Source organism: Schistocerca piceifrons, chromosome 11 (assembly GCF_021461385.2).
Source record: "Schistocerca piceifrons isolate TAMUIC-IGC-003096 chromosome 11, iqSchPice1.1, whole genome shotgun sequence".
Taxonomy (NCBI): Eukaryota; Metazoa; Arthropoda; class Insecta; order Orthoptera; family Acrididae; genus Schistocerca; species Schistocerca piceifrons.
Window position 1 is genome coordinate 41,489,209 of NC_060148.1, and position 14,557 is coordinate 41,503,765.

At 46.3% G+C, this 14,557-nt stretch overlaps 1 protein-coding gene across 5 annotated transcripts in view; it reads right to left on the bottom strand.

Moving 5' to 3' along the window:
- The window catches only part of LOC124719941 (serine/threonine-protein kinase OSR1), a 538,784-nt gene that overhangs the window by 12,633 nt on the left and 511,594 nt on the right, over positions 1-14,557 (bottom strand). For all 5 annotated transcript variants that reach the window (XM_047245141.1, XM_047245139.1, XM_047245142.1 and 2 more), the window contains one exon: positions 2,087-2,412. In XM_047245141.1, coding sequence (XP_047101097.1) covers positions 2,087-2,412 — 326 coding nt within the window. The remainder of the gene's footprint in view (positions 1-2,086; positions 2,413-14,557) is intronic.

The following is a 14,557-nucleotide window of genomic DNA, read 5'->3' on the forward strand; positions in this document are numbered from 1 at the left end:
ATAATGTTACAGGTCTTCCATAGATAAGCTTTTGGATAGATGGTATTTAACTTAACAATATGGTTTACAACTTGCTTTCATCTAGTTTACAATAGTGTTTGTTTCTGTATGATACTACTATTATTTAAGTATACTGTTGAAGCATCTGAAAAAAAAAAAAAAAATCACCATTTCATTTCAAAGTCTTTCATTAAACATTTTGTCTTCAAATTTTTTGTAATGTATATACATATCCAGTTGTTCTAACAATTCCATTTTACACCCTTCATTTAGTCAGTGGAGTACTTTGATATATTGCAGTACTTTTCCAAATGGATATCCTGTATTTTGTATATGTGTAGCCATAGCTGACGACTTATCTCTTGTGTGGGTAAATGTTAATGTGCTCTGTGTACCTATACTGAAATTTTGGTTTGTTTGTCCTACGTAGAACATGGAGCATTCCTGGCAGTTTACTTTGTACCGGATGATCAAAAAGTCAGTATAATTTTGAAAACTTAATAAACCACGGAATAATGTAGATAGAGGGGTAAAAATTGACACACATGCTTGGAATGACATGGGGTGGGGGGGACCATATTGCTAGACGCGTGAAAGACCTCTTGCGTGCATCGTTTGGTGATGAGCGTGTGCTCAGCCGCCACTTTCGTCATGCTTGGCCTCCCAGGTCCCCAGACCTCAGTCCGTGCGGTTATTGGCTTTGGGGTTACCTGAAGTCGCAAGTGTATCGTGATCGACCGACATTTCTAGGGATGCTGAAAGACAACATCCGACGCCAATGCCTCACCATAACTCCGGACATGCTTTACAGTGCTGTTCACAACATTATTCCTCGACTACAGCTATTGTTCAGGAATGATGGTGGACATATTGAGCATTTCCTGTAAAGATCATCATCTTTGCTTTGTCTTACTTTGTTATGCTAATTATTGCTATTCTGATCAGATGAAGCACCCGCCATCTGTCAAGACATTTTTTGAATGTTTGTGTTTTTTTGGTTCTAATAAAAACCAAATGCCATTCCAAGCATGTGTGTTAACTTTTACCTCTCTATCTACATTATTCCCTGATTTATTCAGTTTTCAAATTTATACTGACTTATCTCTTGTGTGGGTAAACGTTAACGTGCTCTGTGTACCTATACTGAAATTTTGGTTTGTTTGTTCGCTCACCCGGTATATTCCAGAGTCTCAGTGTGGGTCATTATTGCACTTTATATTATGTATTAGTTTTCATTGCAATTTATATGATGTAGAAAACCAAACTTTTACTTTGTGATTTTTGAAAATGTAGAAAATGGATTAGTTACAAGAATTGGAGATAAACACACATTACAAAAAATACGAAACTAAAATCTTAAACGAAAAACTTAAAGTAATCGATAAATTTCTTCAGATATTTCAACAATGTACTAAAATAAGTAGAAACACACAGAAACAATATCTACTGTAAACTAAATGTAGGCAAATTATAATCAATATTGTCAAAATAAATACCTTCTGTACAAAAACGTGTCTGTGGGAAACCTGTAACATTATTTGTGTCAACTACATCTAAAAACATCTTTGCAACTGTTTGTTTATGTATGTTATTCTCTACTTATTCTGTTCACTGAAAGTTGTGTGTGATGTTTAAGATGTGTGGGTCTCTGCACAAATGGATCATAAGAAAACTGTAATACAGATTCTTTCCAATTTCACCACTAACTAAATGTAAAAATCAGTAGGTAACTAGAAATTGTGTATTTTTTATGTACAGCAGTAAAGTCAATACAATAGTCTCACACATCGAAAACATTATGTCAAAATGGCATAGTATAAAGAGAAACCACGCTAGAAAATGGGAATCATTTCCCTAAAGGTGTCATGTAAAATATGGGAAAAAAAACAACCCCAAAGTTTAAGGAACTGGCTTTCAATGATGATTCTATGCGTGTACAACAATGCCTTATGTATCATTCACAGACATATCCTAAGGATAAGAATAATCACAGCACACAGAGGCATTTGAACAATAATTCTTCTCGTTCGCCTTGCACAGTAGGTGTAGATCTACTACTACTAATGCAGCTGAAGCAGCAGCTCACCTCATGCGCAGCACCAGATTGATAGGCACGGGCTCCATGACGTGCTGCATGGCGGCCAGCGTCTGCTGCTGTTGCTGCTGCGGGGGCACCGGCGGCACGCCCATGCCGAGGCTCATCGCCGCCAGCCGCTCGCCGGCACCCTGCACCGCCGCAGCGCCCGCCAGCGCCTGCTGCGCCGCCGCGCCGCCTGCCTGCTGCGAGTGTCCGGACGCCGTGCTGCCTCCGCTGCCACCCCCCGCGCTGCTGCTGCCTCCCCCTTCCTCGTGTTTGTCGCTCTCGCTGCCCGACGAGCCCACCGTGTCGATGTTGTTCATGGGTTTCACGCGCTGAAATGCGGAGACGAGTGTCGAGTGCCATTCGGGTGAACGACATTTCCCACTCCCAGTTTGAAATGAGGAAAGACGATCGTGGCAAAATAGTATCAGTTAGGCAATATGTCGCCGAACGCGTACTGTGTGCGGTCGTTTCCTTTCACATTTGTACACAGTCGAATACAGAGGTGCGCAGTTCGAGTAACCGGCAAGGTGCGGTTGCAAGTAAACGTCTCCACCTGCTGTGGGCGGGACCTTTTACGTGTCGACGTCACAACTCGGCGGCGTCTCGACTGTCGAGCAGCGGACACCCTCTCCGAGAACGTACACTGCAATGGACGGAGGAAGCTCTAAAATGAAATGTCACTTCTTGTCGAGCCTACGGGATGTACCTTCTCTTACATTTATATTGTATCTGCTCCGAGTTAAGTAATTGTGACCTTTACACCCACTGAAACAAATACGAGGCACTAAGTGATGAAATGCTGATGTCATTTCGTAACAAAAAGGAGAAAAGTTCAAGTCTTTCCAGGTCTGAGCATATTTCTACGGAGATATTGCTTTGCAGGACCTCCGCATAAAGAAGATAACTAACGGTGAACGAGTTACATTAAAGGTAAATTAACGCACAATACATCAGGTGACAGTTTAAAGTGTTCTGATTCAGCTTCAAACACATAAGAAAAGGGTCAAAAACATTTCAGGACGCAATGTATCTGGCACTGCGATATATTCCAGGTACATGTGTTCACCTATACAGGTACTGCTCTCTCCGTTTTACCTTTCGGATTTCAGACTGCACATATAACGAGACGCACGCAATCCTGCCACACGCGAAATCAACTAATAGAAATGTTTTTTATTTAATTACTGAAGTTTCAATATAAAACTAAACTGTTTCAAAATAATTATTTCATTTTATAAAATTCATTTCTATGAAACGAAGTTTCTGTAAAAATTATATAAAGAAAACTTAAAATGAAAATTATTATTTGCTGACTCACAGAAAAGATATTTCACTACTTTTTTTTGTTACGTTCTAGCTTCAATCAACTTTGTATCGAGAGTTATGGCAGGAATGGCTGTAACACAGCTGTGGCTGACAAATAGTGTGCTGTCCAATTTTTTTATTTATATTTTTTGACCAAGGAATTAAGAATAAATGGAAAAATTATTCAAAACGAGTTTTTTTTTTTTAAAAAGGTAGTGTGTTCCACACATATGGAAAATCTAAGGAATCTAGTCACCTAAATGGAACTACTACAACAACAATCACTCAGAGATTAATCCACAAAGATAAAATTTTTGTTTATCTCCCTGCTTCTAGAATGAAATGTTCACTCTGCAGCAGAGTGTGCGCTGATACGAAACTTCCTGCCAGATTAAAACTGACCTTTGCCTTTTGTGGACAATTGCTCCACCAACTGAGGTAATCTTCCAGGAAGTTTCAAATCAGCGCATACTCTGCTGCAGAGTGATAATTTCATTCTGGAAACATCCCCCAGGCTGTGGCTAGGCCACATCTCCACACTTCTGTGAAGTTAGGAATGTAGGAGACGAGGTACTGCTCGAAGTAACATTGCGAGGACAGGTCACAAGTTGTGCTCAAGTAGCTCATCTGATAGAGCGATTGCCTGAGAAAGGCAAACATCGTGACTTAGAATCTCGGTCCAGCACATAATTTCAATCTGCCAAGAAGTTTCACTTGCTGCTCTCTAATGACTATAAATGTGCTGCAACAATCTCGCTGTTTTGGAGCAAATTGTGATCACGGTTAAAAGTTGTGTACATTCTGTAGTAGAAAATAACGGTAGTAAGAGCATACAAATATTGTACTAATGTAGCTTACCAATCTTGAAATTTGTGGATTATCTGACACACACCCATAAAATTTCGAAAAACAATTACAAGTATCCACAGTCACTGGCAGTCTTCAAACCCTATACTAGCATTTACTTTTTTTGAATCACCCGTTTTCTAACTGGTTTGAAATGGCCCACCACTAATTCCTCTATTGTGTCACGCTCTTCATCAAGAGCAGCACTTGCAACCTACAACATGACTATTTATTCCACTTACTCCAGGTTTTGTTTTACATTCCTTTCTTTGACAGTTCTTCAGAGAACCTCCTAATTCCTGGTATCACTCCACCTAATTGTCAACACCCTTACACAGCACCACATCACAAACATTTCAATTTTATTCTGTTCCAGTTTTCCCACAGTCCACAATTCAATAACATACAATGCCACGCCCCAGAGGTACATTCTTAGCATGTTATTCCTCAGATTATGGCCAATGTTTGGTTGGTTGTTGGTTGTTGGTATGTTTAAGGGGGGACTAAACAGCGAAGGTCATCAGTCCCCCATTCCAAAATCAGGCGAGCCGAAAAGCTAAGGAGCAGATAAAAACCAAAGGGGGAGGAGACGTCCCCCCAGGCGCTAAAAGAACACAAATGCAGCAACAAACACTACAGACAAGAACAGGACAGAGGAACACCAGACAGAAAGAAACAGAAGAAAGGAAGATGGCCGGAGACTGGTTGACTGACCACGAGAACAAAAATGGGAAAGAGCCAACCATCTCACGGCACACCAGAACAGCAACAGACACAAGGACAAAAGACACAGAAAGGGAAAGGCGCAGGACCTCCCTAAATCGAACCATAAAACGGACTACCACGGATAAAATTTAAAACGTCATCAGCCATGGAGGCATCGTCAGATAAAACCAAAGCCAAAGTGCCCGGGAGATTAAAAGAGTGCCGGAGTGTGCGCAGTCGAGGACACTCCAGCAAAATGTGGCCGACCGTCAGCCGGGACCCACACCGACACAAGGGGGGATCCTCCTGACGCAACAGATGGCCGTGCGTCAGGTAGGTATGGCCGATGCGCAGCCGACACAGGACTACCGAGTCCCTGCGAGAAGCCCGCAGGGAGGAACGCCACACATCGGTCGTCTCCTTGACAGCCCGCAGTTTATTCGGGGCTGTCATGCCACGCCACTCAGCAGCCCACATTCCACTCAGCTTACGGCGCAACACCAGCTGCTGGTCGCGAGCCGTAAGGCCGATCTCCAAAGCCGGGGCGTCGATCGCCCCTTTGGCCAGCCTGTCTACACGTTCGTTCCCTGGGATGCCAACATGACCGGGCGTCCAAACCAGGACCACCGAACGACCAGATCGGGCAATGGCGGAAACAGATTCCTGAATGGAGGACACCAGAGGAGAGAAGGGATAGCAGCGGTCGATGGCCTGAAGGCTGCTCAGGGAGTCACTGCAGATGACGACGGACCTACCTGAGCAGAAACGCATATGCTCAAGAGCGCGAAATATGGCCACCAGCTCTGCAGTAAAAATACTGCAGCCAGCCGGCAAGGAGCGCTGCTCAACATGGGTACCATGAGCAAAAGAGTAGGCAGTGCGACCATCAACCAGGGAACCATCAGTGTAGACAGTCTCACAGTCCGAAAATGAGGCGAGGAGAGCAAGAAAACGGCGACGGAGGGCCACAGGCGGAACCGAGTCCTTGGGTCCCTGTGCCAAGTCCAGACGGATGGACGGCCGGGACAAACACCAGGGAGGCGTAGGTGTACGGACCCGGAAGGGAGGCAGAAGAGGGAATGACCCCAGTTCTGACAGCAGGGACTGGACACGGACAGCTATGGAAAGCCCAGACCTAGGGCGCCGTTCGGGCAGATGGAGGACCATAGCAGGGAAAAGCAGGCGACGATTGGGATGATCTGGCGAGCAATGAACGTGGACAGCATAGTCGACAAGCAGACGATGGCGGCGAATCCGCAGTGGGGGAACCCCGGCCTCCACCAGTAGACTATCCACGGGGCTGGTGCGAAAAGCGCCAGTGGCAAGCCTAACCCCACAGTGGTGTATGGGGTCTAACAACTTTAACACTGAGGGGGACGCAGACCCATAGGCCAGGCTCCCATAATCAAGCCGGGACTGCACAAGGGCTCTGTACAACCGCAGCAGCGTGCAGCGATCTGCACCACAAAACGTGTGGCTAAGGCAGCGGAGGGCGTTGAGGTGCCCCCAGCATTTTTGCTTCAGCTGAGTAACATGAGGAACCCATGTGAGCCGGGCATCAAACACGAGTCCCAAGAAGCGGCAAGTGTCCACCACTTCAAGCAGGTGGCCGTCGAGGTAAAGTGCAGGATGAGGGTGGACCGTCCGACGCCTGCAGAAGTGCATTACTCGAGTCTTGGCAGCAGAGAACTGAAAGCCATGAGTCAGTGCCCATGATGCTGCCTTGCGAACGGCGACTTTCAGCGTGCGTTCGGCGACTCCCGTAGTCGTGGAGCTAAATGAGATGCAGAAGTCGTCGGCATACAAAGAAGGAGACACCGACGACCCCACTGCTGCTGCCAGACCATTAATGGCCACTAAAAATAAGGAGACGCTCAACACCGAGCCCTGCGGGACCCCATTTTCCTGTATATAAGAGGAACTAGAGGTGGCACCGACTTGCACCCGGAAAGAGCGGCGCAATAAAAAGTTTTGAAGAAAAGCCGGGAGCCGACCACAAAGACCCCACCCATGCAACGTGGCAAGGATGTGATGCCTCCATGTGGTGTCATACGCCTTCCGCAGATCGAAAAATACAGCAACAAGATGCTGACGTCGGGCAAAAGCCGTACGGACAGCAGATTCCAGCCGCACCAAATTGTCCACTGCAGACCGGCCCCGACGGAAGCCACCCTGGGATGGAGCGAGGAGACCGCGCGTCTCAAGGACCCAACACAAACGCCGCCCCACCATACGTTCGAGCAATTTGCACAAAACGTTGGTGAGGGTAATGGGACGATAGCTGTCCACCGCCAGTGGGTCCGCACCGGGTTTCAAGATGGGGACAATAACGCCCTCCTGCCATTGCGACGGGAACACGCCTTCGCTCCAAATGCGATTAAATATCGCGAGAATGTGTCTCTGGCAGTCCCTGGAGAGATGCTTCAGCATCTGCGCGTGGATGCAGTCTGGGCCTGGTGCTGTATCAGGGCAATCGGCGAGGGCGGCGAGGAATTCCCTCTCGCTGAAAGGAGCATTGTATGTTTCAGAACGACGCGTGTGGAATGAGAACGGCGTCCGCTCGGCTCGCTCCTTTAGAGAGCGAAAGGCGGGGGGATAGGATGCAGTCGCAGAGCTCTGAGCAAAGTGCGCGGCTAGCCGTTCAGCAATGGCGGCAGCGTCCGTGCAGACAGCGCCGTCCAAGGAGAGCCCAGGGACACCCACAGGGGTCTGGGAGCCATAAATCCGCCGGATCCGGGACCACACGTGCGAGGACGAGACACGGGAGCCCAGGGAGGAGACATACCTCTCCCAGCACTCCTGCTTACGCCGTGCAATAAGACGAAGGGGCGAAGGCACGGAGCCTCTTAAAGGCGATGAGGGTCTCCAGAGACGGGTGCCGCCTATGATGCTGGAGAGCCCGCCTACGGTTGCGAATAGCCTCAGCAATCTCCGGCGACCACCAGGGGACAGCCTTCCGCCGAGGGAGGCCAGAGGAACGGGGGATGGCAGCCTCGGCCGCCGAAATGATGGACGTGGTGAAAACACGGACGACCTCGTCAATGTCACCCTGTGGGGGAGACGCAATGGTTACAGCGGAAGTAAAAGCTGGCCAGTCAGCCCTGTGGAGAGCCCAGCGGGGCAAGTGCGCAGAAGAATGACACTGTGGCAGTGACAAATAGATGGGAAAATGGTCACTGCCACACAGGTCAGGATGCACCCTCCAGTGGAGGGATGGGACAAGTCCAGGGCTGCAAATAGAGAGATCGATGGCCGAGAACGAGCCATGGGCCATACTGAAATGCGTGGGAGCACCGGTGTTCAAGAGGCTAAAGTCGAGCTGAGCCAACACATGCTCCACGGCCCGACCGCAATCATCGGAGACAGTCCCACCCCATAGAGGATTGTGGGCATTGAAATCGCCCAGAAGCAGCAATGGTGGCGGGAGTTGAGCCAGCAGCGCAGCCAAGACATGGCGGGGGAGCTCCCCATCCGGAGGAATGTAAACAGAGCAAACAGTAATAGCCGGCGAGAGCTCAACCCTGGCAGCAACTGCCTCTAAAGGCGTCTGAAGGGGTACTGGCGAGCTACAGACAGAGTGGTGAACAAAGAGGCAAACCCCACCTGACGCTCGTTGACAGGCAGCACGGTTCTTATAGTATCCCCGATAACCGCGAAGGGCGGGGGTCCGCAGTGCAGGAAACCAAGTTTCCTGCAGAGCAATGCAGAGAACAGGGGAATCACTCAGAAGCATCCGGAGCTCTGGCAGGTGGCGGAAATAACCGCCGCAGTTCCATTGAAGAATGGAAGCAGGAAGGGACTGGGAGGGCGTGAATGCGACTAAGAGGCAGACAGCGCTTCAGAGCCAACCGCCGCCACTGGGGGAGAGTCAGCTGAGTCCATAGGAGAGGCCCCCAAGGGTTCCGTGAGGGCGAGATCCGCGGCAGAGGCGAGGATCTCCACCTCATCCCCGGAGCCAGGACGATGTACAGCAGGCGGTGCTGAAACCGCCGGAACGTCCTTCTTCTTGGACACATTCCGTTCCTTCTTCTCGCGTCTGCCCTTAGGGTGAGAGGGCTGGGAGAGCTTCTCTGAAGGAGCGTCGGAGGCTGACGACGACGCAGAAGCCCTACGACCAGCAGGTGGCGGAACCTTCAGCCACTGGCTGACATCTGGCTGGGAAGGAGAAGAATCGGAGGAAGGGAGAGCCCCGAGGGACCCCTTCCGCGAGAGAGGAACCGGCGGAGGCAACGCCGTCGGAGAAGGAGGGGGAGGAATCGAGCCTCCCGGTTGTGGAGCAGATGTCACTCCCGAAGTAAGCTTGGGGGGAGCGACAGAAGAGGGTTTGCCCCCAACTGCTAAGGGGGCAAGAGAGGAAGGCTTGCCCCCAGGCACGAGGGGGGCAGACAGAGATACACGGCCCCGAGGGCCCACTGAAGGCGGCACAGATGAAGCGACAACCGTCGCTCGTGCGGGCGACGATAACGTGGCTGCAGCATAAGATGTTCGAAGGGAAGCAGGATACAACCTTTCATATTTCTGTTTAGCCTCTCGATAAGTAAGCCGGTCCAGGGTCTTAAATTCCATGATCTTCCGCTCCTTATGAAGAACGGGGCAATCCGGCGAGCATGGAGAGTGGTGCTCCCCACAGTTGACACATACAGGCGGAGGCGCACATGGAGAATCGGGATGAGAGGGGCGTCCGCAATCTCGACATGTAGCGCTAGATGGACAACGGGAGGACATATGCCCAAACTTCCAGCACTGGAAGCACCGCATCGGGGGAGGGACGTATGGCTTCACGTCGCAACGGTAAACCATTACCTTGACCTTCTCGGGCAAGACATCACCCTCAAAGGCCAAGATAAAGGCACCGGTGGCCACCCTGTTTGTCTTGGGTCCTCGATGGACACGACGGACAAAATGCACACCGCGTCGTTCCAAGTCGGCTCTCAGCTCGTCATCGGATTGCAACAAGAGGTCACGATGGTAAATAATCCCCTGGACCATATTTAAGCTACTGTGGGGAGTGACGGTAACAGGGACGTCAGCCAGCTTATCACACGAGAGCAACGCTCGTGACTGGGCTGGGAAGGACGTCTTGAGGAGGATGGACCCATTCCTCATTTTTGACAACCCCGCCACTTCCCCAAACTTATCCTCCAGGTGTTCCACAAAAACCATAGGCTTCGTCGGAAGAAAGGAGTCACCATCAGTCCTGCTGCAGACAAGGTATTGCGGTACGTAAGGCTCCCGCTTCGCACTAGATCGGCATCCCTCCCATGGCGCAGCCAACGAGGGGAACGTCTGGCCAATGTTTGACGTCCCCCTTTGCCTACACTAGTCTGTTTTGCATGTTCTCCTCGCTTCCGCTCATGTCGTTTCTGCTACTCATCAAGAAGATTGTAAACTGTTACACAACAGAGATATGAATTAATGTGTGTGAGAAAGGGGCCATTTAGATGCTGCTACCTGTGCCTAGAGCAGTTGGTAGCAGATGTTTCGTTCGACCGTCTGCTACAATCTTATATAAATAGAGCCGGAAAGAGTGAAAGTTCTTGAAATGGCCTACACATGTAGATAAACATACACGCCGTCCCAGTATGGCAAAGATATTGTAGGAATGTACGATTATATCTCAGCTGACAGAAAATTTAAGAACAAAAATAGCAATTATTTTATGTACCTCATTTGACTTTTTTCACTGATCTCGCTGACTGTCAGTCTTCTGAGCAGGTGTGAGAAGGGTGTATGCAATCTAGTTATCTCAGTATGAGAATGTTTACAGAGTTCGTGACAGCCGCGAGGGCACCTAAGAAATCAAGGTAACAAGGATCTCGTGAAACTGATGTTTCACGTTATGCAGTTGCAACAGTTCTTGCTTTTATACCATGGAAGCCACATACGTGCAGCAATTGTTCCCTGATGACTGTGAGAGAAGAATGGAATCTGGAGAAATTTCCTTGGGCTGGAATGATGATTGGCCTAAACTTTTTGAGAACATTCTGTGAACTGATGAGACAGTTTTCCACATTGGAGGAATTGTAAACAGGTGTAACTGTCTTCACATGGCAGCCAAAAACCCAGACGAATGTGTCAAAAAAAGCACAGGGCCATCCACATGTGACAGTACGGTGTGGTATCATGTCATCCAAAGTTGTCGGTCCATTCTTTCTGCGGAACACAACGAATGGTGAAAGATAAATGGAAATGTTGCAAGATCGCGTACAGCCAGTAATTTCACAACAGAACAACCCACAGCTTCACTTCACTTCATGTAGGATGGAACACCTGCACATTGTGCAAATGATGCATACCAGTTCATTTTCAAAAATGTACAGAGATTGGTAGGGCTTATGTGGAGGTTTAAAATGATGTTTAACACAACCTCAAGGAGTGCTGTTTCTATCAAAAGTAGTTTTATAATTTATTTATGAACCAATTTTCTTAACCGTTTAAAAATGGGGATGACGTATCAGATCCCCTGTATATAAAATCAATTAACATCATCACTCCAAGCAGATGAGCATAGCACACTGTAACTGTCAGGGATCTGCTTTTGCATTACAGAAAGAATATATGACAGAACTGCGGCAATATGGTGCCATGGTGCCATAGTGCAATGAAAGACCACATCAAGTATTAATAGACTCTCAATTACCACAAACAGTGATGATAGGTATATTTACAAGCTGATTCTTACAGGAAAGTAAAAGGAGTTACAAGCTACTGCTCACGATTGAAATTAAACATGGCTTATAAAATGTTCACCCTCATCCTTTGCAGCAGAAATTTCTTGGGGGTCATGTTTTCACTGAAAATCCTGTGTAATTTCTTTAATTTGTTTGTATTAGTTCTACCCAACACTTATTCTATGTACAATGCACATACTGATACATTTGTATGCAGCAAATTTTCTCTTGTAAGCAAGTGAAAGCGGGTTCAGACACACAAAAAATGAGATCGACAGAAAGTGCAATGTGGCTTAGCAGAAATGGAGTACAAAAGCATGGGTATATAAGTATGCATAACTAAGGACAAAGACAGATGCTCCCTACAGGAAAATTAGAGAGACCCTTAAAATTAAGGAGACCTTTGGAGGATAGAGAAGCAGCTATATGGTTGTCAAACAGCTCAAACGACAAGCCAGTACTGGGTAAAGAACAGAATGCAAAGATGTGGCAGGACTATGTAGAGGGACTATAGAATGAAACAAACTTTGGGGACAATATTATAGAAAGCGAAGATGTAGGTGAGATGAGATAGATATGATACTGTGAGAAGAATGTGGCAGAGCACTGAAAGACCTAAGTGGAAACAAGGCCCCTGGAGTAGACAACATTCCCTCATACATACCGAGATGTTTGGGACAGCTAGCTATGACAAAATTATTCCACCGGTGCACAAGATATACAACATAGGCAAAATATCCTCAGATTTTAGAATCAGGTATGTACAGAGTTGACAAAAAAATCTAAGGAGTATCCACCATGTATTATTTCATATTCACAGCACAAGCGCGCACAGTAATTTGGGGAAGAAAGATTTCAAGCAAATTTTATTCTATTAGAATCTAACAGTTATTGCTAAAACTGCAAGGTATTCACAATATTGCTTATTGGTTGCTAAGCCTAAATACAGAATGGCAAACAATGGTATTTGAACATGATAAATGGTCATATAGGCTGACCAAATAAACCCTAAACACTCTTGCTCTTTGTCATGTGCACATCGAATTTGTTAGTAAATTGTGCAAAGGAAAACAAAAGCACTTCATAGACGAAAAATTGGTGACAATTTCCAAATTTGTTAGTTTAAAACATCAATCACTTGAACCTTTTCACATGCATCATTTTCATTTTACAAGTTTAGAATTACCTAGTGCCATCTCGTGTCGTATTAAGTAACTTATGTAAAGCCCCGAAACATCCGAATTCCAGGTAATTAACTGCAATCTGGCAATACCGTCATGACCGACTTTTTGGAGCTTTGCAAGAGAGGGTGGCGGAGGAAAGGGAGTCTCTTGATTAACCACCTTCCTCTTCTGACTGTAGAAGACTAGGTGTAGTTATGAAGGTGACCCAAACCATACTGTGCTCGAGCTGAATGACATGCTAAGAGCATTGCTCTTCACTTTGAGATCACAATATGTTCAAATTATTTTCATGGTGGTAATATGCATTTGAAGTCACACACTTTTCACATCACGATAATATAAGGAGTTTCTAACAAGTTCTTTGCGTACAAAATTTTGAGCACTATTTAGAACTTTGACAATTGAAGTGTTTCTAAGAAGTACAAGGAGTCTCTACACACCCTGTAATAAGAATGCAAAAATTCCAATTTCACAGAGGGTATGTGCTGACAGCTGTGAATACAAAAAATTATGCAAAGGAGAATAAAAATCTTATATTATGAAACATCAGTTCAAGTTCTGGAGATATGTAGAAGCATGTGAAGCAATACTGGCCCTAAGACTTATCCTAGAAAATAAGTTGAAGAAAGGCGAAACCACATGACAATGTTTGACAGTTGCTCTGAGGAAATATTGTAGAATTTGCACAACGTGATCCGGCAGCAAACCCATGAAGACTATTTACAACACACATGCCAGGAAAGCTTGAAGAGTGACAAGGAGGAACTATGTTATAGCATCTGTCAATTCAGAGAAAGCTTTTGACAATGTTGAGTGGACTACACTCTCTCTCTCTCTCTCTCTCTCTCTCTCTCTCTCTCTCAAATTCTGAAGGTAGCAGGAGTACAATACAGATTATTTACAATTTGTGAAAAAAGCAGACTGTAATTATAAAAGTTGAAGAACACGAAAGGGAAGTGGTGGTTGAGATGGCAGTGTGACGGGATTGTAGCTTATCCCCGATGTTCATTATGAACACACGGAGTAAGCTACGAAAGAAACTGAAGACAAATTTGGAAAGGGAATTAAAGTTCCAAGACATTACAATTCTGTCAGACAGTAAAGGACTTGGAAGAACATATGAACGGAATGGACAGTATCTCAACAAGAGATAAGATGAACATCAACAAAAGTAAAACAAACAAAAGTAAAACAAACACAATGGAATGTAGTCAAATCAGCCAAAGCTGAGAGAATAAGGTTAGGAAGTGAGAGAAAAAGTGATAGATGCGTATCTGTATTTAGGCAGCGCAATAAATGATGGTGGCCAAAGTAGAGAGGATATAAAATGCAGATTGGTAAAAGTGGAGAAAGCGTTTCTGAAACACACACTTTACATGCTGGGAAGTCTTTTCTGAAGGAGTTTGTCAAGAGTGTAGATCTGTACAGAATTGAAACTGACTTTAGATATGAAGATAACAGAAGCTTTTGAAGTATAGTGCTATAATGATTCGATCAAATAATAAATGAGAAGGTACTGAATTAAAGAAAAAAAGGTTTGTGGCATAACTAGACTAAAAAAGGGATTAGTTAATGTGAGACATCTTGAATCATCATGGAATAGTTAATTTAGCAATGGTGGAAAGTGAGGGGAGTGGGAGGGACGGTAGGGGGAGAGGTGGTTAACCGAGACTTCACTACAGTAAGCATGCTCCAGTGAATGTGAGCTGCTACTGAGATGGGAGAGGCTTGCACAAGATAGTAGCATGGAGAGCTTCATCATT